This window comes from Heterodontus francisci, chromosome 6 (assembly GCF_036365525.1).
Source record: "Heterodontus francisci isolate sHetFra1 chromosome 6, sHetFra1.hap1, whole genome shotgun sequence".
Taxonomy (NCBI): Eukaryota; Metazoa; Chordata; class Chondrichthyes; order Heterodontiformes; family Heterodontidae; genus Heterodontus; species Heterodontus francisci.
Window position 1 is genome coordinate 156,461,931 of NC_090376.1, and position 24,970 is coordinate 156,486,900.

A 24,970-nucleotide genomic window follows, 5' to 3' on the forward strand; every position below is an offset into this window, starting at 1 on the left:
TTTCACATTTCTATTATCTGCTAGTTCTGATAGGTCACTGACCTGAAACGTTAACTCTGCTTCTCTCTCCACAGATGCTGCCAGACCTGCTGAGTATTTCCAGCATTTCTGGTTTTTATTTCAGATTTCCAGCATCTGCAGTATTTTGCTTTTATTTTAGTGACAAGGATGCATTTACTGCTCAACCCTGGTTTCCCAGAGGTCATTAAAGTTAACCAATGTAGGACTGCAGTACTGCAGTCACATGTAGGGTACTTCCCTGAAGGACATTAGCAAACTAGTGGGTTTTAACGATAATCCAGCCGGTCATTTTATCTTGTCCTCGACCACAAATTACCAGATTTATTGAATTAAATTTAATAATCTGCCATCATCGTATTTGAACTCCATCTATCACCATAACCACATGGCGACTGGAGAATGACAATTTAGTGGTAAGCAACTATTAAATGCACCTGAAATTCTACAACCTTAAATATTAATCAGAAAAATAAAATGCAAAATGATTAATCCTGTTTAGTATATTCAGTGAATTAAGCATTTCAATAATTAATGCAGGGACAGTGATATCACTGATTTTTTTTTAATCAAACACACTTCAAAGTGCTGCTGTAATTACATAGATGGTATTAAGGAACAGCAGATGGGGCCTGAATAGCTTTAGCACAGGAGAATTCATTGACTGCACTGACACCTACAGGCTATTTTAAGATTAGGGTTGAACAAAGAATACAGCACAGGAACAAGCCATTCGGCCCTCCAAGCCTGTGCCGATCTTGATGCCTGTCTAAACTAAAACCTTCTGCACTTCCGGGGACCATATCCCTCTATTCCCATCCTATTCATGTATTTGTCAAGATGCCTCTTAAACGTCGCTATCGTACCTGCTTCCACCACCTCCCCCAGCAGCAAGTTGCAGGCATTCACCACCCTCTGTGTAAAGAACTTGCCTCGCACATCCCCTGTAAACTTTGCTCCTTGCACCTTAAACCTATGTCCCCTAGTAACTGACTCTTCCACCCTGGAAAAAAGCTTCTGGCTATCCACTCTGTCCATGCCACTCAACTTTGTAAACCTCTATCATGTCACCCCTCCACCTCAGTCGTTCCAGTGAAAACAATCCGAGTTTATCCAACCTCTCCTCATAGCTAATGCCCTCCAGACCAGGCAACATCCTGGTAAACCTCTTCTGTACCCTTTCCAAAGCCTCCACGTCCTTCTGGTAGTGTGGTGACCAAAATTGCACGCAATATTCCAAGTGTGGCCTAACTAAAGTTCTGTACAACTGCAGCATGACTTGCCAATTTTTATACTCTTATGCCCCGACCATTGAAGGCAAGCATGCCGTATGCCTTCTTGACTACCTTATCCACCTGCGTTGCCACTTTCAGTGACCTGTGGACTTGTACGCCCAGATCTCTCTGCCTGTCAATACTCCTAAGGGTTCTGCCATTCACTGTATACTTCCCACCTGCATTAGATCTTGCAAAATGCATGACCACACATTTGTCCGGATTAAACTTCATCTGCCATTTCTCCGCCCAAGTCTCCAACCGATCTATATCCTGCTGTATCCTCTGACAATCCTCATCACTGCCTGCAACTCCACCAACCTTTGTGTCGTCCGCAAACTTACTAATCAGACCAGCTACATTTTCCTCCAAATCATTTATATATACTACAAACAGCAAAGGTCCCAGCACTGATCCCTGCGGAACACCACTAGTCAAAGCCCTCCATTCAGAAAAGCAGCCTTCCACTGCTACCCTCTGTCTTCTATGACAGGGCCAGTTCTGTATCCATCTTGCCAGCTCACCTCTGATTGCGTGTGACTTCACCTTTTGTACCAGTCTGCCATGAGGGATCTTGTCAAAGGCCTTACTGAAGTCCATATAGACAACATCCACTGCCCTTCCTTCATCAATCATCTTCGTCACTTCCTCAAAGCATAATTACTACCAATTTCAACAAAATTCAAGATTTTTTTTTTTTATTCATTCATGGGATGTGGGCGACGCTGGCCAGCCCAGCATTTATTGCCCATCCCTAATTGCCCTTATGGTGGTGGTGAGCTGCCTTCTTGAACTGCTGCAGTCCATTTGGGGTAGGTATACTCACAGTGCTGTTAGGAAGGGAGTTCCAGGATTTTGACCCAGCGACAGTGAAGGAACGGTGATGTAGTTCCAAGTCAGGATAGTGTGTGACTTGGAGGAGAACTTGCAGGTGGTGGTGTTCCCATGTATTTGCTGCCCTTGTCCTTCTAGTTGGTAGAGGTCACGGGTTTGGAAGGTGCTGTCTAAGGAGCCTTGGTGCATTGCTGCAGTGCATCTTGTAGATGGTACACACTGCTGCCACTGTGCGTCGATGGTAGAGGGAGTGAATGTTTGTGGATGGGGTGCCAATCAAGCGGGCTGCTTTGTCCTGGATGGTGTTGAGCTTCTTAAGTGTTGTTGGAGCGGCACCCATCCAGGCAAGTGGAGAGTATTCCATCACACTCCTGACTTGTGCCTTGTAGATGGAGGACAGGCTTTGGGGAGTCAGGAGGTGAGTTACTCGCCTCAGGATTCCTAACCTCTGACCTGCTCTTATAGCCACGGTATTTATATGGCTACTCCAGTTCAGTTTCTTGTCAATGGCAGCCCCTAGGATGTTGATATTGGGGGATTCAGCAATGGTAATGCTGTTGAATGTCAAGGGGAGATGGTTAGATTCTCTCTTGTTGGAGATGGTCATTGCCTGGCACTTGTGTGGCGCGAATGTCACTTGCCACTTATCAGCCCAAGCCTGGATATTGTCCAGGTCTTGCTGTATTTCTACACAGACTGCTTCTGTATCTGAGGAGTCACGAATTTTGAATTTGTTTAAATTTTAATAAAAAGATACAGAACTTTGGGTTACGAGTGTCACAAATCACCAAGACATCACATTCAGAGGTGCCTATGAACACTTAACTGAACTTGCTGGCTTCCTGAATAAGCCACATGGCAAGCGCACTTTAGTGATAGCGCTTGCCTTCGGACCATATATTGCAAATGCCTTCTGAGACTCCATGATAGATTACATGAAATAGTCATGAATTAGTGGAGATCTCCACTGCAACCATAAAGTGACATTACTTTCTAATACTGAAGGTAGAGGTGAAAGAGGATGGAACAGAAATCATATTTCTTGGCGAAATAAAACTGGGGTGCAACCTAGGGTTTCCAACCCTCCTCGTTAGAGCTGGAATCTCCCAAAATCAGTGGCTCCTCCCCAGAGTGCTGCAACTGTACATTGGTGCTATAGTCTGTCCCTGTGAAGGGATAATGAACTCTGGGACACTGCTCTACCTCCCCTTCAGTTGATTTTGAGGTGCCAGTTACAATGGACTCCATTGTACAGTGTAATTTTCTGCCTCCAGCCCAGTGGCATCACCTCTGCTAAAGACAGCCAGGTCAAACAGGTACTGTGAACACTCGAGGATCAGAAGTCTGGGTGAGGCTTCGGGATCAGTAATTGGGGCAGCCTCAAGAGTCAGGATTTGAGGAGAAATGGAGACTGGAGAACGGAGGCTTGAGGACCAAGATGCAGACTGGGCAATGGGATCAACATTTTCTGCAGAGCTGGGAGCAGCAGAAGAAACCTGGTAACTAGGAACAGCACCAAGAGAGGAGCAGTCAGTAATGGGGAGTGATTTCTGGCTATGGTTTCACGTTAAGTAAACAGAAGGTTATAGGATTACGACTAGTTACAGATAGTAATAGATGTAATGCCCGATGTCCTATCAGTCACATATAGACCATGAGTTATTGCATCAGAAGTTAACATATGCAATACTACTATTCAAGAAAGGCAGGAGTGAGAAAACAGGGAAATGCAGGCCAATTAGCCAGACAACGGTCGTTGAGAAAATGCCAGAATTTATTAAGGAGGTCTTCATGCACTTATAGAAAATCATAGTATGATCAGACATTAACACCTAGTAATACCTAGGGAAAGGGTGTTTAATACATTTATTAGAGTGTTTTGAAGATGTAACTAGTAGTGTAGGGAGCCAGTCCAGGTAATTTGCTTGGATTTCCAAAAGATATTCAATAATGTGCCACACAAAAGGTTAAAATAAGATAAGGGCTTATGAAGTTGGGGGTCACATATTAGCAAGGATGAAGGATTGTTTAACAGACAGGAAGCAGAGAGTAGGGATAAATGGGACATTTTCAAGTTGGCAAGCTGTAACTGGTGGACTGCCACAACAATCAGTGCTGGGGCCTCATTTATTTACAATCTGTATTAATGACAGACAAAAAGAGACAGTTCTATACCCAAGTTTGCTGGCAATATAATGCTAGGTGGGAATGTAATCTGTAAGGACACAGAGTCTGCAAAGAGATATAGACAGGTTAAGTGAGTGGGCAACAAGGTGGCAGATGGAGCATAATATGGTGAAGTGTGAGGTTATTCACTTTGGTAAAAGAAAAATAAAATATTTTAAAACGCATGAAATATTTAAATGTTGATGTTCAGAGAGACTTAGATGTACTCATACAAGGAACAAAGTTAGTCTGGAGGCACAACAAGCAATTAGAAAGGCAAATAGCACGTTGGCTTTTATTGCCAGCAGACTGGAATAAAAGAACAAGGAAATCTTGCTACAATTGTATAGGGTTGTCGGAGACAACACCTGGAGCACTGTGCACAGTTTTGGTTTCCACGTCTAAGGAAGGATAGATGTGCCTTTGAGGCAGTACAGCAAAGGCTCACCACATTGGTCCCCAGAATGAGAGAGTTGCACTATGATGAGAGGCTGAGTAAATTGGGCGTATACTCTCAGGACATAGGAAGAATGTGGGAGTTTGACAGGGTACACGTTGAGGTCGATCCCCTAACTTTGGGAACTGGGCTGACCGATCCTTTGTCCCCTTCACCGTCAGGTCAGATTACCTGAAGGTGCTGGGGATATGGTTCGGAAGGGCCGGGGCGTGCACCAAAACATGGGAGGAGCGAGTAGCCAAGGTACGACAAAAGTTGGGTATGTGGGGGCAGCAATCTCTCTCCATTGTGGGTAAGAACCTGGTCATCAGGTGCGAGGCGCTCACGTTGTTGCTGTACGTGGCGCAGGTCTGGCCCATACCCCACTCCTGCGCTGTGGCAGTCACCCGAGCCATTTTCCGCTTCGTCTGGGGATCTAAAATGGACCGGGTCCGGAGGGACACGATGTTCAAATCTCTGGACAACGGCAGGAAAAATGTACCCAACGTGGCCCTCATCCTGATGACCACCTTCGTGTGCGGCTGCATCAAGCTGTGTGTAGACCTCCAGTACGCAAACACCAAGTGTCACTACGTGCTGAGGTTCTATCTGTCCCCGGTGTTGCGAAGGATGGGCCTGGGCACATTGCCGCGGAACGCTCCATGCAGTTGGGCCGTGCCGTACCACCTATCCTTCGTGGAGCAGTTTCTGCGGGAAAACACCTTTGACCACCGGCCCATCAGGCAGTGGTCTGCACGGAATGTCCTCAAGGCCCTACGGGAAAAGGAGACGGTGGATCCTGTCGGATGGTTCCCCGAGCAGACCGTCAAAGTCATTTGGCGGAATGCCTCATCACCAGAACTTTCAAACAAGCACCAAGGCGTAGCTTGGCTGGTGGTGAGAAGGGCCCTCCCCCGTCAGATCCTTCATGCACATCCGAAGTCTCGCCCCCTCCGCACAATGCCCCCGCGTTGGCTGTGGTGGGGAAGAGATGGTCGCCCACCTCCTCCTGGAATGTGTCTTTGCAAAGCAGGTGTGGAAAGAGATGCAGTGGTTTTTGTCGCGGTTCATCCCAAGCAGCTCTGTAACACGGGAGTCTGTGCTCTACAGGCTGTTCCCAGGGACACACACCGAGACAAACATCAACTGCTGCTGGAGGACTATCAATTCGGTGAAAGACGCCCTTTGGTCCGCCCGAAACATGCTGGTCTTCCAGCGCAAAGAGTTGTCCACCACCGAATGTTGCAGACTGGCACATTCCAAGGTCCAGGACTACGTGCTGAGGGACGCACTAAAGCTTGGGGCAGCCGCAGCAAAGGTTCAATGGGGAAAGACCACAGTGTAAGGTCCCCCCACCAAGCTGAACTGAGGGGCTGGATCCATGGGAAACCCCTCGAACTGTATAGTTAATATTTCCTTTGCTGTAAATGTAAAACTGTAATTGGCACGACAATTGTGAAATGGAAGGGTTGTGAAGAAACTCATGATAGTATTGAAGGAAACTGATCTCCCTTGCAATGTTTGTATTTTTTGGTGCTGTTTGAAACTGTTTGGCAATGTAATTTTTGCAGATTTTTATGAATAAAGTATATTTTGGAAATAAAAAAAAAAAAAATCCCCTAACTGGGGAATCAACAACACAGGGACAAAGCCTCAGGATAAAGGGTCGATCATTAGGAGTGAGACAAAGAGAAATTTCTTCACTCAAGAGTTGTGAATTTTTGGAATTCTTTATCCCAGGGGGCTCTGGATGCTCTATCATCGAATTTATTCAAGGCTGAGATTGACAGATTTTTGATCACTCAGGAAATCAAGAGATCTAATTCTAATCTGTGGATTGGCGGGGAAGGAGTCGAGACAGGAGATCAGCCCCGATCATATCAAATAGCAGAGCAGGCTTAAGGAGCCATACAGTCTACTCCTGCTTCTATTTTGTTATGTATCACTGTCAGTTATAAGGAAAATGGAGCGATACCAGTATTACTAGGTGTTATCAGTACAATTTCAGTGAGTTACCATAGTTAGTGAGATCAAAGTTTCTCCCACCTACGATTTGTATTTATTTATTTTATTTAGAGATACAGCACTGAAACAGGGCTTTCGGCCCACCGAGTCTGTGCCGACCAACAACCACCCATTTATACTAACCCTACATTAATCGCATATTCTCGACCACATCCCCACCATTCTCCTACCACCTACCTGCACGAGGGGCAATTTTATAATGGCCAATTTACCTATCAACTTGCAAGTCTTTGGCTGTGGGAGGAAACCGGAGCACCCAGCGGAAACCCACGCAGTCACAGGGAGAACTTGCAAACTCCACACAGGCAGTACCCAGAATTGAACCCGGGTCGCTGGAGCTGTGAGGCTGCGGTGCTAACCACTGCGCTGCCCGTGATTCTTTCCTGTGAATCACTCCCCAGCCTTAGTTGCCCTTCTTCCCCTGCTTCCAGGTGGCCTCCTCATTGTTGGAACTTCTTGCATAGCAGCTGCCGGCATAAAACCAAGCTTTAGACAGCAAATGCAGTGAGGTTTGTAGGTGGCATGTGACCATGTGACCAACAGGGTTGTAGTGGTGGATGATTTTAACTTCCCCTATATTGACTGGGACTCACTTAGTGCTGGGGGCTTGGATGGGGCAGAAGTTGAAAGCAGCATCCAGGAGGGCTTCATGAAACAATATGCAGATAGTCCAACTAGGGATGGGGCCTGGTATTGGGGAATGAGCCCGGCCAGGTGGTCGAAGTTTCAGTAGGGGAGCATTTCGGGAACAGTGACCAGAATTCCATAAGTTTTAAGGTACTTGTGGATAAGGATAAGAGTAGTCCTTGGGTGAAGGTGCTAAATTGGGGGAAGGCTAATTATAACAATATTAGGCAGGAACTGAAGAATTTAGATTGGGGGCGGCTGTTTGAGGGTAAGTCAACATCTGACATGTGGGAGTCTTTCAAACGTCAGTTGATTAGAATCCAGGACCAGCATGTTCCTGTGAAGGAGGATGATAAGTTTGGCAAGTTTCGGGAACCTTCGTTAACATGGGATATTGTGAGCCGAGTCAAAAAGAAAAAGGAAGCATTCGTAAGGGCTGGAAGGCTGGGAACAGATGAAGCCCTTGAGGAATATAAAAACAGTAGGAAGGAACTTAAGCAAGGAGTCAGGAGGGCTAAAAGGCGTCATGAAAAGTCATTGGCAAACAGGATTAAGGAAAATCCCAAGGCTTTTTATATGTTCTTTCTTTTGGGCCTCCTTATCTCGAGAGACAATGGATACACGCCTGGAGGTGGTCAGTGGTTTGTGAAGCAGCGCCTGGAGTGGCTATAAAGGCCAATTCTAGAGTGACAGGCTCTTCCACAGGTGCTGCAGAGAAATTTGTTTGTCGGGGCTGTTGCACAGTTGGCTCTCCCCTTGCGCCTCTGTCTTTTTTCCTGCCAACTACTAAGTCTCTTCCACTCGCCACATTTTAGCCCCGTCAAAGAGCAAGAGGGTAACCAGGGAAAGGGTTTGCCCACTCAAGGACAGAGATGGGAATCTATGTCTGGAGCCAGAGGAAATGGGCGAGGTACTAAATGAGTACTTTGCATCAGTATTCACCAAAGAGAAGGACTTGGTGGATGATGAGTCTCGGGAAGGGTGTAGATAGTCTGGGTCATGTCGTTATCAAAAAAGGAGGTGGTGTTGGGCAAAATATTAAAGGTAGATAAGTCCCCAGGGCCTGATGGGATCTACCCTAGAATACTGAGGGAGGCAAGGGAAGAAATTGTTGGGGCCTTGATAGAAATCTTTGTATCCTCATTGGCTACAGGTGAGGTCCCACAGGACTGGAGAATAGCCAATGTTGTTCCTTTGTTTAAGAAGGGTAACAAGGATAACCCAGGAAGTTATAGGCCGGTGAGCCTTACGTCAGTGGTAGGGAAATTATTAGAGAGGATTCTTCGGGACTTACTCCCATTTGGAAACAAATGAACTTATTAGCGAGAGGCAGCAAGGTTTTGTGAAGGGGAGGTCGTGTTGCATTAACTTGATTGAGATTTTGAGGAAGTGACAAAGATGATTGATGAAGGAAGGGCAGTGGATGTTGTCTATATGGACTTCAGTAAAGCCTTTGACAAGGTCCCTCATGGCAGACTGGTACAAAAGGTGAAGTCACATGGGATCAGAGGTGAGCTGGCAAGATGGATACAGAACTGGCTTGGTCATAGAAGACAGAGGGTCGCAGTGGAAGGGTGCTTTTCTGAATGGAGGGATGTGACTAGTGGTGTTCCACAGGAATCAGTGTTGGGACCTTTGCTGTTTGACATACATACATACATACATACATACATAAATGATTTGGAGGAAAATGTAGCTGGTCTGATTAGTAAGTTTGCGGACGACGCAAAGGTTGGTGGAGTTGCGGAAAGTGATGAGGATCGTCAGAGGATACAGCAGGATATAGATCGGTTGGAGACTTGGGCGGAGAAATAGCAGATGGAGTTTAATCTGGACAAATGTGAGGTAATGCATTTTGGAAGGTCTAATGCAGATGGGAAGTATACAGTAAATGGCAGAACCCTTCGGAGTATTGACAGGCAGAGAGATCTGGGCGTACAGGTCCACAGGTCACTGAAAGTGGCAACGCAGGTGGATAAGGTAGTCAAGAAGGCATACGGCATGTTTGCCTTCATCGGTCGGGGCATAGAGTATAAAAATTGGCAAGTCACGCTGCAGCTGTACAGAACTTTAGTTAGGCCACACTTGGAATATTGCGTGCAATTCTGGTCGCCACACTACCAGAAGGACATGGAGGCATTGGAGAGGGCACAGAGGAGGTTTACCAGGATGTTGCCTGGTCTGGAGGGCATTAACTTTGAGAGGTTGGATAAACTCGGATTGTTCCCACTGGAACGACGGAGGTGGAGGGGTGACATGATCGAGGTTTACAAAGTTATGAGTGGCATGGACAGAGTGGATAGTCAGAAGCTTTTTCCCCAAGGTGGAAGAGTCAGTTACTAGGGGACATAAGTTTAAGGTGTGAGGGGCAAAGTTTAGAGGGGATGTGCGAGGCAAGTTCTTTATACAGAGGGTGGTGAGTGCCTGGAACTTGCTGCCGGGGGAGGTGGTGGAAGCAGGTACGAAAGCGACGTTTAAGAGGCATCTTGACAAATACATGAATAGGATGGGAATAGAGGGATACGGTCCCCGGAAGTGCAGAAGGTTTTAGTTTAGGCAGGCATCAAGATTGGCGCAGGCCTGGAGGGCCGAATGGCCTGTTCCTGTGCTGTACTGTTCTTTGTCATGCAATCAAACCTTCAGGAATGCCTCCAACTAGAGTTGGCAACACCTTTAGCAGGAAACCCAGTATTTTTTTTTTTTAAGTAATGCACACAGTGCCAAACTTTGACCCTACAGGTGAAATCAGAGTAGCAACAGAATGACCTTCCATGCTAAATATTTGATCCAAGGAGGTCGAAATGGAGGCACATTTATGCAATGCCAGATTAAATATCCCATTTTGTTACCAGACCTCCTCTATCTATATTCAGTTTCCAGAGCACCCTCAAGTGGAGGCTGTTCTAACAAATTTTAAGCAAAAGGATCATAAAGTCCTCCGACAGTAGCTATATGAACACAGTGGATCTAGACTACACCTGCAGGTCAAGAATAAATTTAAACCAAAAGAGCACCACTACAAATATTTTTCTCATTTGAAAAATCAAAATTAGTGGATAATTTCATTAAGACCTAAATCATTCCCACCCAAACAGCCATTGGATGCAGAATTGCACGAGTTGTATGATCCCAACGCTGCCCATGATTTCCAGTAGCAGAAGGGTCAGTCAGCAGAGGACACAGATTTAAGGTAATTGGCAAAAGAACCGGAAGAAAATTTCTTAGTTAAATCTTTGGTGTGTGGAGTGCCTGTGCATGAGCCATTAATTACACCATTTATTTATTTAGAGATACAGCACTGAAACAGGCCCTTCGGCCAACCAAGTCTGTGCCAACCATCAACCACCCATTTATACTAATCCTACATTAATCCCAATCCTACATTAATCCCATTACCCTCACATCCCCACCTACCGACCTATATACTAGGGGCAATTTATAATGGCCAATTTACTTATCAACCTGCAAGTCTTTTGGCTTGTGGGAGGAAACCGGAGCACCCGGAGGAAACCCACGCAGACACAGGGAGAACTTGCAAACTCCGCACAGGCAGTACCCAGAATTGAACCCGGGTCGCTGGAGCTGTGAGGCTGCGGTGCTAACCACTGCGTATCATTAAAACAATACTCCTGGGAGATCAGATCTTTATCAACTGTGTAAGACCTTTAAAGGTTATTACGGGGATGCCCCAAATATTGAGCGCTTAAAAACGTCTTAAAGGAAAGTCTTTCCTTCATAAGATTTTTCTCAGACTACTGGAGTCTTGTGCGGAGGATACAATTTACAGAAGAATATGTATTTTTTGTAAATTTTAATATCCATGTATGCCTTCAGTTCGTGCTTAACCATTCATTTTTGCAAAATGGGAATATCTTCCTGAAAAAAGTCTCTTAACTAAGCATAACATCCAAGGAGCTTTTTAAAATGCTACTTCCAATTTGCCCATAGGGTCAGCCTTGGCTCAGCCGTAGTACTCGTCTAGAATCTACAGACTCAGGCACATAACCTAGGCCGACGCTTCAGTGCAGTCCTCAGAGTGCTGCATTGCCCGAGGTTTCAAATAAAGAGGATCTGTGTGCTCACCCAACAGCCATAAAAGATACCATGACATTATTCAAAGAAGAATAGGGGCGTTCTCCCAGTGTCCTGACCAGCATTTATTCTTCAACCAAACCAGTAGAACAGATGATCTGGTCATTTAGCTCACTGCTAATTCTAGAACCTTGCTGTGTATCAATTGGCTAACATGGTTCATTACAATTAAAACAGTGACTACACTTCAAAAGTATTCAGTTGACTTTGAGGCATCTGGTGGCTGTGAATGCAAGTTCCTTCTTTCCATCAACTGATGGCTTTCAAACCATGACGAAGGATTTGCTAAGTTTAAAACAAGCAGCTCTATTAGCAGTCTAATGCTGAGGTGACACGAAGGACAATTGCTGTGCTTGGTAAACTTGACGAAACCCGGGTGGTCCGCAGGAGTTTGGCAACATAGGGGGATTCTTTGATCTGGCATCACTGACTTGGAGGCCAAGTGAGCATTTCTGCTCCTTTGAGAATTTTAAATTGGTGCGGAAATAGCAAAAGATGTGCATAGATTCAAAAAATCATCAATAAACACATTAATAGGTTAAAAGGCAACACCAAAAAGCATCAGAACCCCAATGCTCCATATTGGTACAAACTTACCACTTTCTTAAAGTCTTCCTCTGCTTCATCCAACTTTCCTTGTTTTAGTAGCAAGTTTCCTCTCTGTAACCTAGCCTAAACAAAATCATTTATAAATCTATTTATCAAAAATGAATATGGCAGTACAATTTTTCATATAAAAAGGATACTTATAACCATCAGCAAAATTCTATGCTTGCTTTTCAACCAAAAAATGCTCTTTAATAAAAATTCAATACATTAATAGAATATTACTTACAGATGTGAAGTCTGGTTTCAGCTCAATGACCTTACTTAGGTCTGGAAGAGCAGATTTTGATTTACCCATAGCCAGATAGACCGTGGCTCGTCTATAATAGGCAATATAGTTATCTGGGTCTCCATCTGTTAACACAAATCATGGCTGAATTAAGGATTTTTTTTTTTTTTTTTTTTTGAACAGCAAGACTCCGAAGTTCTTAATAAAAAGACAAGTTATGCCTGATGAAATAGATTTATATGTAGCAACAATGCTCAAAGACTATTTTAGTACTACCACTGAGCCAAGGCTGACACTATGGGAAATTAGAGAGGATTCTGCGGGACAGGATTTACTCCCATTTGGAAACAAATGGACTTATTAGCGAGAGGCAGCATGGTTTTGTGAAGGGGAGGTCATGTCTCACTAACTTGATCGAGTTTTTTGAGGAAGTGACGAAGATGATTGATGGAGGAAGGGCAGTGGATGTTGTCTACATGGACTTCAGTAAAGCCTTTGACAAGGTCCCTCATGGCAGACTGGTACAAAAGGTGAAGTCACACGGGATCAGAGGTGAGCTGGCAAGATGGATACAGAACTGGCTCGGTCATAGAAGACAGAGGGTAGCAGTGGAAGGGTGCTTTTCTGAATGGAGGGTTGTGACCAATGGTGTTCCGCAGGGATCAGTGCTGGGACCTTCGCTGTTTGTAGTATATATATATATAAATGATTTGGAGGAAAATGTAGCTGGTCTGATTAGTAAGTTTGCGGACGACACAAAGGTTGGTGGAGTTGTGGAAAGTGATGAGGATCGTCAGAGGTTACAGATCGGTTGGAGACTTGGGCGGAGAAATGGCAGATGGAGTTTAATCCGGACAAATGTGAGGTAATGCATTTTGGAAGGTCTAATGCAGGTGGGAAGTATACAGTAAATGGCAGAACCCTTAGGAGTATTGACAGGCAAAGAGATCTGGGCGTACAGGTCACTGAAAGTGGCAACGCAGGTGGATAAGGTAGTCAAGAAGACATACGGCATGCTTGCCTTCATCAGTCGGGGCATAGAGTATAAAAATTGGCAAGTTATGCTGCAGCTATACAGAACCTTAGTTAGGCCACACTTGGAATATTGCGTGCAATTCTGGTCGCCACACTACCAGAAGAATGTGGAGGCTTTGGAGATGGTACAGAAGAAGTTTACCAGGTTGTTGCCTGGTCTGGAGGGCGTTAGCTATGAGGAGAGGTTGGATAAACTCGGATTGTTTTCACTGGAACGACGGAGGTGCAGGGGTGACATGATAGAGGTTTACAAAGTTATGAGTGGCATGGACAGAGTGGATAGTCAGAAGCTTTTTCCCAGGGTGGAAGAGTCAGTTACTAGGGGACATAGGTTTTAAGGTGAGAGGGGCAAAGTTTAGAGGGGATGTGCGAGGCAAGTTCTTTACACAGAGGGTGGTGAGTGCCTGGAACCTGCTGCCGGGGGAAGTGGTGGAAGCAGGTAAGATAGCGACATTTAAGAGGCATCTTGACAAATACATGAATAGGATGAAAATAGAGGGATACGGACCCCGGAAGTGCAGAAGGTTTTAGTTTAGACAGGCATCAAGATCGGCGCAGGCTTGGAGGGCCGAATGGCCTGTTCCTGTGCTGTTCTGTTCTTTGTTCTTATTTGCATTTTACTCAAAAGTTTAATTTGGTCAATAACAAAACTTCTAAGAAGTATAAACACCTCTGGTAGTTCAACATCTGAATGGTGTGAAACTGAACAAATTGAAGTAAATGGAGCAGGTTAGGTTGATGAGGGTAGTGAAGTTAATGTTCTGTATATATATTTCCAAAAGGCATGTGACAAAGTACCACATAATGAAGTGGTTAGTAAAACTAAAGCCCATGGAAAACAAAAGTGGCTAAGGCAGAAAGCAAGAGCAGTGGCGAACGGTTGTTTTGTCAGACTGGAAGGAGGTATACAATAGTGTTTCTCAGGGGTCAGCAACAGGGTCACTGCTCTTTTTGGTATATATTAATGACGCGTACTTGGGTACACAGAATAATAATTTCAAAATTCACAGATGACAAAACTTGAAAATGTAATAAACAATGAGGAGGATAGGAATAGATTTCAAGGGTATATAGAAGGCCTGGTAAAATGGACAGACAAATGGTAAATGCAATGAAGCAATACATTTTGGTGGGAAGTACGAGGAAAGAGGCACTATAAAACTAAATGGTACAATTTTGAGAGTCTCAGTATCATGTATGGCAGAGAGGAAGGAGACCATTTGCATGTACTGGAAGCTACATATATTAATACACATTGCCCTGTTCTTTGCAGACAGAAAGAACATGCATGCACATTGAGCCTGTTTCAGCTAAACAAAAGAAGTGACAACCATTCGCTGGTTCATTCCTCAGGGTAATGCCTTGACCAGGGTCAAGTTGCCTGGTTTAAATTTCAGATAAAGCTTGGCAGTTAATTGTCAGTCACCATAAACTGGTGCATTCTCCATGACAATGCCTCTACCAAAGAGTCCACTTGCCAAACAATCAGCACTCTCTTCTCATGCAGTATAAATTTGTTGCTTTCTTTTACATTGATATTTTTGCAAATTGTCCCGATGACAAAAAGCTTCAAAATAATCTCTATTTTCAGCTATAAACAAGGAAATGTTAAACTTTATATGAAACACTGGTTAGGTTTCAGCTGAAGTATTATGCTCAATTCTAGGTACTACATTATAGGAAGGATATCAAAGTCTTGGAGTTGGTGCAGAAGATGTTTACTAGAATGGTATCAGGGATGAGGGACTTCAGGTTTGATTAGATTAGATTAGAGATACAGCACTGAAACAGGCCCTTCGGCCCACCGAGTCTGTGCCGACCATCAACCACCCATTTATACTAATCCTACACTAATCCCATATTCCTACCAAACATCCCCACCTCTCCCTATATTTCCCTACCACCTACCTATACTAGTGACAATTTATAATGGCCAATTTACCTACCAACCTGCAAGTCTTTTGGCTTGTGGGAGGAAACCGGAGCACCCGGAGAAAACCCACGCAGACACAGGGAGAACTTGCAAACTCCACACAGGCAGTACCCAGAATCGAACTCGGGTCCCTGGAGCTGTGAGGCTGCAGTGCTAACCACTGCGCCACTGTAGAGACTGGAGTAACTGGGGCAATTCTCCTTTGAGCGAAGATTTAGAGAAGATTTACTAGAGGTGTTCACAATGATAAATGGTTTCGATGGAGTAAATAAGAGCAAAACTGTTCCCTATGGCAGAAGAGTCAGTAACCAAAGAACACATCTGGGTTCTGATGAAAAGTCACAGACCTGAAACATTAACTCTGCTTCTCCCTCCACAGATTCTGCCTGACCTGCTGGGTATTTCCAGCACTGTTTTTATTCCACATTTAAAGTGATTGGCAAAAAGAACCAGAGGTGACTCAAAGATACTTTTTTTAAAAATGCACAATGAGTTGCCATGATATAGAATGCACTGCCTAAAAAAAAAAAAGTGGCGGAAGCAGGTTAAGTAGTAAAATTCAAACAGAACTAAAAAAAAAAAACTTGAAAAGGAAAACACTTAATAGTGCTATGGAGAAAGACCAGGGAGTGGGACTAATTCAACAGCTCTCCCAAAGACTTACAGGCATGATAACTGATACTCTATACCACCGGGCCTATGATTCTATGACTTAATTGTTCTTGGGTTGGTACAGGAGGGAAATAAAACGAATACAACTCAAATTCCTACTCAGGATCACAGGAATATGTGTCACTATTGTGGGGGTGGGGGGGGGGGGGGAAAGAGATACAGAAATCAGTCTCTGCTGTGAAGCCTACCCCAGTTAACAGTCATGTGCCAAGGTAACAGGCAGATGTCATTATCTGTGGAGCCATAATCCAGAGTGTAAAGAGAATGATACAAAATGTAGGCACATACTTTGGGGCAAGTTGTGTTTAAACCCAAATATGTGGTTTTTATCTCTTTTCAGCTTCTACAGTAGGAAGTACTAACTCTATTTAAAGCACTAGTCGCAGACAGATTTGGATCTATTTTCCAACCATTTTAAAATAAAGCAAATTTATGTGACTTATTAGCAATTCTCTGTCTTAAAAAATACTTTGCATGCAATACGTTATGCAGGCACACTGGCATTTTACACACAGTAAGCAATTAATCAGATCTGACAAAAGATAATAGATGTGAAATGGTAACTGTTTCTCTCTCTCCCCTTGGATACTGCATGACCTGTTTATTTTTAGAAAAACATGCTGAAAACAAAGAAAATCAGACATATACCTTTGGTCAAAAGCAAAATACCACACAATTAATTGGCTTTTGATAGTGTTAGCTGTCAGACAAAGCTCAGTCAGGACAGCAACAGTGCCAAGAGAAACAGAAACTGGTCATAATTCCACCTCTTTTAAAGGATGCCTGAAAAACCATCCAACACCATATTGGCCCCTTGCATGATACCTATTTCAGGACCCTTTTGAGAAACTGGGCTGCTTGGTGTCTACCTTAGGTTTGCACAGCATGGAGGTCTACAAAACAGGTGCCACCAAAAAAGTGAGCTTTTACAAAACATAGGAAGCCTTTCAATTAGAGATTGCGACAGATCTGTACTTTAATACCATCCACCTGCCTTGGTGCCATAACCCTCAATATCCCAGCAACAGTGCTTCTCCCAGCTCCAGAGCACTCCTATCTGGCCACACTCCCAGCATTTACTTGTATAGGACAAAGTACCTGTGAAGGCACAACAGATGCCAGATTAGTTACATAAAGCCTAAAAGGACCAATATTAGATCGGCCTCAGGCCTCTGGGGTTGGGAGCACCTAACTACGTCATTGCCTTCACAAACTAACCAGGCACTGACATTTCTACCTGAAGATCTTTAATGTCCACCTCAACCAAAGAAAAAGCAACAGAACCTTGGTTCCACATTTCAAAATGACAACCCTTCTCCCAATGCAGTAACCGCTCAGTGTATTTCTGTTAAGTGTCAACCCTTGGGAGTAGACCGATGAATCTCAGCAAACAATCAAGTTTGATACTAAGACAGTGAAACACTTCCTCAGTTCTGCACTGAGGTGCTATCCTTTTGATGGCATCAAACTTATCTGCCTGCTTTACTGGCCATTAGAAAAGTGCCATACCATTAACAGCATGGAGTTTCTCCCATGTCCTCAGACACTTCTCAATCAATGTTCTATCACCAAAAACTCTTCACTGCTTATGGGAACTTCCGAACATAAAATAGCTGTCCTATATATTTACTACTCTACACAAGTTATGTAGATTCTTTTTTCTAATGCCAAAGGACAATTTGCATTTGACTCAGACTACAAATAGCATACCTCCAGCATCGGGGTTACTCAAGACCCAGTTGGTTGGCTGGCATCCTTCCATCTACAGAAGATGGACATGCAGCAAACAATCCATTTTGGGTGGGGGGAGTCTTCTCTTGGTGCACCTTTGCTTATGACTGTGAAGGCCAACCCGAGAGGCAGATTATGCCACAAGAGCCGTACCTGAAGCTGCCAAATGACGATGCGAGTTGTTTTTGATGTTGGTACCTGTTGCCAAGCTGCTGTAGCGGTAGTGCATACCAGTCCACAGGATGTGTCGCCATTTCCTTCTTTTGCCAGCTCGTGACTCCCAAGTGAGATAGTGGACATTTAGGGCCTTCATGTCACACTTGGAAGCATCCTTGAAGCAGAGCTTTGGGCACCCCACCGTTAGTCTAGCCTCGATACCTCACCATTCAGATGGCCCTTGGGTATGCGACAGTCTTCTATCCTGCAGAAGTGACCTATCTACCAAAACCACCTCGGTTTGATTAGTGCCAACGCGCTTGGGAGCTCTGCCTTTGAAAGGACTGCCACATTTGTGATTTTTGCCCTGCCAGGATATACTCAATGCGCCACAGACAGTGAAGATGGAAATTAGAGCTTCTTTTCTTGGTCGCTGCAAGTTGCCCAGGTTTCACTGCCATACAGCAAGGTGCTGCAAACACAGACCCTTTAAACCATTAGCTTGATCCTAATGCTTGGAGAACAAGTTACAGGCATGGGAAAGACAGTCCATGTGACTTTGCAGCAGAATTTCCGTGTGAACAACGAGCACAGCATCATGAGCATAGAGGAGTTCTCTGATCAGGATGTGATGTATTTTTGTCTTCGCTTTCAGCCTTGAAAGATTGGAGAGCTTGCCATCTGACCTAGCGTGCAAGTAGACTCCTTCCCTATCTGCAGGGAAGGCGAAGGTCAGGAGCATGGAGATGATGCAAAACTGGGGGCTAGGACAAACCCCGTTTCCCACCATACAGTGCCGTGCATGTTATCATGGAAGGAGCGGATGATAGAGGAGCTGCGGTGGGCTCGTTTCCCAAAATCTTGTACAGCCCTGTTCTGCTGAGGGCGTCAAATGTCTTTGTGAGGTCTACGAAAGGTAAAGGGGTAGATTTTATTCCCTACACTGCTCCTGTAGCTGGTGTATAGAGAAGATATGCTGGCATGGAAACCACACTGCTTCCAGGTACACGCTGCAAGTAAATGGAGTCTTTTAAGAATGACCCTAGCAAAGGCCTTTTCTATGACACCAAGTCATGAGATTTTTTTTTATTTCCAAAATATACTTGGATAGAAATCTGTAAAAAATTACACGATGAGTTTCAAACAGCACCAAGTCAAAAAATACAAACAGTGCAAAGGAGGCCCGTTTGCTTCATTATGATCATGAGTTGCATTTGTTACGCCAATTACATTTTTACATTTTACAGCAAATGAAAATTTTCCCGATACAGTTCGAGGGGTTTCCCATGGATCCAGCCCCTCAATTCAGCTTGGTGGGGGGGGGACCTTACACTGTGGTTTTTCCCCATTGAGCCTTTGCTGCGGCTGCCTCAGCCCGTAGTCCTGGACCTTGGAATGTGCCAGTCTGCAACATTCGGTGGTGGACAACTCTTTGCGCTGGAAGACCAGCAAGGTTCGGGCAGACCAAAGGGCATCTTTCACCGAATTGATAGTCCTCCAGCAGCAGTTGATGTTTGTCTCGGTGTGTGTCCCTGGGAACAGCCCGTAGAGCACAGACTCCTGTGTTACAGAGCTGCTTGGGATGAACCTCGACAAAACCACTGCATCTCTTTCCACACCTGCTTTGCAAAGACACATTCCAGGAGTAGGTGGGCAACCGTCTCTTCCCCACCATAGCCACCGCGGGGGCATTGTGCGGAAGGGGCGAGACTTCGGGCATGCAGGAAGGAGCTGATGGGGAGGGCTCTTCTCACCAGCCAAGCTACATCTTGGTGCTGGTTTGAAAATTCTGGTGATGAGGCATTCCTCTAAATGACTTTGGCAGTCTGCTCGGGGAACCATCCGACAGGATCCACAGTCTCCTTTTCCCGTAAGGCCTTGAGGCCATTCCGTGCAGACCACTGCCTGATGGATCGGTGGTCAAAAGGTGTTTTCCCGCAGAAACTGCTCCACGAAGGATAGGTGGCACAGCACAGTCCAACTGCATGGAGCGTTCTGCGGCAATGTGACCAGGCCCATCCTTCGCAACACCGGGGACAGATAGAACCTCAGCACGTAGTGACACTTGGTGTTTGCGTACTGGAGGCCTGCACACAGCTTGATGGAGCCGCACACGAAGGTGGTCATCAGGATGAGGGCCACGTTGGGTACATTTTTCCCGCCCTTATCCAGAGGTTTGAACATCACGTCCCTCCAGATCCGGTCCATTTTGGATCCCCAGATGAAGCGGAAAATGGCTCGGGTGACTGCCACAGCGCAGGAGTGGGGTATGGGCCAGACCTACGCCACGTACAGCAACAATGTGAGCGCCTCGCACCTGATGACCAGGTTCTTAAACACAATGGAGAGAGATCGCTGCCCCCACATTCTCAACTTGTGTTGTACTGTGGCTACTCGCTCCTCCCAGGTTTTGGTGCACGCCCCGGCCCTTCCGAACCATATTCCCAGCACCTTCAGGTAGTCTGACCTGACGGTGAAGGGGACAAAGGATCGGTTAGCCCAGTTCCCAAAGAACATGGCCTTGCTCTTGCCGTGGTTAACTTTGGCTCCCGAGGCCAGTTTGAACTGGTCACAGATGCTCATCAGTCTGCGCACGGACAGCGGATCAGAGCAGAAGATGGCGACGTCATCCATGTAGAGAGAAGTTTTTACCCGAGTGCCTCCACTGCCTGGGATTGTCACCCCTCTTATGCTCGCATCCTTCCTAATAAACTCAGCAAAGGATTCAATACAGCAAACAAACAAGACCGGGGAGAGAGGACAGCCCTGTCCGACTCCAGATTGGATCGGGAAACTTTCCGATTCCCACCCATTGATTGAGACTGCGCTACTGATGTTTGTGTAGAGCAGTTGGATCCAATTGCAGATTCCCTCCCCAAACCCCATTTTGGAAAGCACGCCCATCATGTAGGTGTGCGATATCCTGTCAAAAGCCTTCACCTGGTCCAGGCTGATGAGGCAGGTGTCCACCCTCCTGTCCCGCACATAGGCGATCGTATCCCTGAGTAGCGCTAGACTATCAGAGATCTTCCTGCCGGGTACAGTGCAGGTCTGCTCAGGGTAAATCACCAACTCCAGAGCAGACTTGACTCGACTGGCTATGACTTTGGACAGAATCTAGTCAACATTAAGCAGTGAGATGGGCCGCAAATTTCTGATCTCTCACCCTTCCGCTTGTAGATGAGGGTGATGATATCTTTCCTCATGGATTCTGACATGTTGCCGGCCGGGAGCATATTCACGTATACTTCCAGCAGGTCCGGGCCGACCCAGTCCCACAGGGCCGAATACAACTCGACCGGTAAGCCGTCGCTTCCGGGAGTTTTACTCTTCTTGAAGGACTCGACGGCCTTTGTCAGCTCGTCCAGAGATAGCGGCTTAGCCAGTCTCCTCCTCGTGCTGTCATCTAAGACCTCTGTGATATATGACAGGAAGGACAGGGAGGCTCTGCTGTCTGTGGGCTTCGCGTCATACAGCCCAGCATAAAAGGATTTGCTGATCCTTAGTATGTCGGACTGCGAAGAAGTCACCGAGCCATCCTCTTCCTTCAGGCTACTGATAACAGAGCTCTCTGTGTACCTTTTGGAAGTAGTAACGAGAGCACGTCTCATCCTGCTCGATGGAGCGGACTCTGGACCGGAAGATGATCTTGGAGGCCTCCGTGGCAAAGAGCGAGGCCTGCTGGCTCTTCACCTCGTGGAGGTCCTCCTTGACCTCGACCCCCATCGACTGCAACCGGAGCAGATTTTGCATACTTTGCTGGAGTCGGGACATTTCCCTCCGTCTCTCTCCCGCCCTCTGAACACCTTTGTGGATGAAGAACCTCTTGATGTTCTCCTTGATTGAGTCTCCAGTTCACTAGTAGGAAGCGAAGAGCGGTTTCACTGTCCTCCAACCTTTGTAACCCCTTTTGAGTTCCTCAACGTTCTCTGGGGTCAGTAGTGTAGCATTGAGCTTCCACGTCCCTCTGCCAACCCGCTGGTCGTCCTGTAAGTGACAGCCAGTAAGAGGCAGTGGTCGGAGAAGAACACCGGCTTGACGTCAGTGGATCCGACCGTGACAGCGGGGGACACAAACAGGAAGTCAATCCTGGAACGGACAGACCCGTCCGATCTTGACCATGTGTACTAAGTCATGAGATACCCCTGTAGATGTTGCCGTCTCCTCTTGTTGCCTTCGTTGTTGTATTAGATGATTTTGGCTTCACGCATCTCTACCAACACACTGACCACTAGGAATTGTTTTTAAATAAATAAACGCAGAAGCTGGTATCAATTTAAATGAGAAAAATATGCTCAAGAATGTACTGTTTTCAAATACTTTGGTTCAGCATTCAAACCTGCAAGTACTATGTTAGCACCAACTTCAGAATCTGTTGTGATCCAAAGAACTACCAAACTGGTTTACCAAGTTCCAAAAAAAAAGAGAACCACAGAACAACTTTAAACCAAATATCCAAAAGGCTCATTGGAGAAGATGCAGGGCAAGATTATTCATCTCCAACTCACCAAGTTTTGGGAATTTAAACTTAATTTTGGATGAGCACAACAGCAAAACTTAAGGGGAAAAACAAGAAGCTGAAGCAAAGCACAGTTTTTGGCAGGGGAAAAAAATGAAGTGGAGAGGGTGTGGTAAAGGCATGAAGGAAAGGACAGGGCATGGCAGCAACTAACAGCGCACATATTTCAGAAAAACTACTCCATGTATTAATTTCAAGAGCTAACCTCGATGCTTTATGCAATGGCTTAAGTTTGTTGCAAGGAGCTTATGCTTAGATTACAAGGTATTGCTCGGTGGTTGGTGGTGGTGGATGGTTGGGGAGAAGAAAAGGACAGGACTAAACAGGAGAACAAGGTACTTCAGCATCAAGTCTTTAGAGCACAACATGGGTGGAAGGCCTCAAAAGCAATGTCAGCTTACAAGCGCTTCGAGGGCCTCAGATGACTAGAGCATGGACAAGCTATGGAGCATATGGAACCACAGAAGTAATAAAGTTGGGGGGTGGGAAAGGAGAGGGAGAGGGAGAGGGAGAAAAAGAGAAAGAGCAGGGAGAAACGGGGAGAGGATCTTTTTGAAACTGCCATAGGAAGGGGGAAAAACTGGGAGGGAGAAAGCGATCAGGTTGGTGGCTTGGATAGATTTACTTATTTGATCTTCTGCTGGTTATGTATTTCTGTGCTTTTCTTTTAAATGACTTTTGATTTCTTAACAGCCAATTGGATACATTGACTCAGCCAATTAGTTTTTGTATTCTACTAACACATGACACTTTAGAAATATTGTTCAAGGAAAATTTTTCAGATGCAACTTTAGAATTATAGAGTAGCAGATTTCATGTGGCACACATAAACAAGATAAACATTTTTTTTTTAAAAAAGGGGCAATATATTCCTTTGGGTGTGAGACTGGCATAGTGCTTTGAATGCCAATATTACACACACAAAAGTATATACTTGTAAAATGCCTTGCTACGACCCGGTGAGAAAGAGGTCTAGGGTCCCCTTTCAGCCTTCACCTGGTCTTACAATAACAGGGTTTAATTTTAAACACACCATGTTTCTCAGCTCCTGCTTGGTGAATCCTTGTTCACGGTTTTCCAATTATAAGGCCAAAAAACCAGCATGAACAAGTTTTCTTAGGTTTAAGAAAAGTTGAAATTTATTCAACTTGAACTCTAATTCGGTTAACGCCTACTGATACACGACGTACACACGCAAGTATGCATACGCGATACACACGTGCAAATAGAAACAAAAGAGAAAAAAATAAAGTGGAAAAATTGAGGCAATATCTGAAAAGCTTTTGTTATGGTTCTTCAAGCTCACTGTAGAGTTCTTGATTGTAGGTAGTACTTGCTTTTCATTAGGGGCCAGTATTTGTCTTAAACCTTGTTCGCTGCAGAAGACTTTTCTCTCTTGGGGTTCATGTGCCTTTCTCAGCTTAAACGATCCTGTAACAGTCATGTGACCAGCTGGTCTAACCAGTCCTGGATTGCATCACCTTAGCAGTCTCTTGAATGCTCCTCTTACACAATACCAGGTGATCAAGGTTCATAAGTTGAATGTGTCAGGGAATGGTCCTTTGTCCTTCCAAGCACTGTCCGTCAATATGCAAATATATTTTCCAGCCACAGCTCATCTGTTTAACAAGTCATTTCCTCACTCCAGCAACAGTTTAAAATCAATGTTCATGACAAAATTAATGTGCCTCAATCTTGCACAACTCCACAACCAGTGGAATGCAAGCCAATTTTTAAAGAGAGCATTTCATTAAAAAGGGTCGAGAGAAAATATAAGATACGGGGAAAACACGCGTCTCTCTCTCATTCATTCATAAACCCTAAAACTGATTAAAACTGTCTCTTCCCCCCCACCCCACCCTTTTAACATCCCAGTAAACATGCGTTTCTTTTGGGCGGGGGTATTTTTCTTCAGTTTGCCCATTTCCATGGCTGCCTAGGGTCGTGGAGATGGTTAGGTTTAATTAGCCCCAACTTGGAATTTTTTTTTCCTCGAGAGTCTGTTGCGGACAGGTGTATCCTGAACTCTTTCAGTGCTTTTCTGGGTCATGCAAAGGCTTTTGACTGTGGGGTATGGGTGCTTCTCTTTGGTTCTGACAGCAGGGGAGGATTCTTTGATAATGTCCCCTTTGTCTGATGGGACACTCCTACCTGCAGGTATTTCTGCAGACTCTATTGCATTCCCCTGTGGCAATTTGGCTAGGCGAGGCATCACCCTCACTGTTTCGCTGCCCCCTAGAGGTCTTTCTTAGCATTTGCAGGAACCTGCAGAGACTATTAGCAACTCTGGAGGGGTGCTTCTAGTGTCTGCATTTACATTAGAGGATGTGGGGTCTAACTTTTCATATTTTTCAGGGTTGGCTGACCAGACAGTAGGGGTAATCATCCAGGATTCCTCCCAGACTTCCTTTAACTTGCCCTCTTGGTCACTTTTTCCCCTTCCTTTTCTAAACTCTTGCAGCCTTGTGCCTGCCTGTCCCCTTTTGTTCTCGGTGGGGGCCCCTTACAGTTCACTAGCTCTCCACTGGAGGGTCCCAACACCAGTACAGGATTTGGGGGTGCAGGTTTTACTGTAGGTTGGGGTTTCCACTCAACCTGACACACATGCCAACTCCTA

The 24,970-nt window shown here is 45.2% G+C and overlaps 1 protein-coding gene across 1 annotated transcript in view; it reads right to left on the reverse strand.

The window, feature by feature from the left end:
* The window catches only part of dnajc3a (DnaJ (Hsp40) homolog, subfamily C, member 3a), a 120,942-nt gene that overhangs the window by 59,893 nt on the left and 36,079 nt on the right, over positions 1 to 24,970 (reverse strand). Inside the window, exons 3-4 of the mRNA XM_068034397.1 lie at positions 12,308 to 12,432; positions 12,070 to 12,144 (exon numbers count right to left, since the gene is read on the reverse strand). Coding sequence (XP_067890498.1) covers positions 12,070 to 12,144; positions 12,308 to 12,432 — 200 coding nt within the window. The remainder of the gene's footprint in view (positions 1 to 12,069; positions 12,145 to 12,307; positions 12,433 to 24,970) is intronic.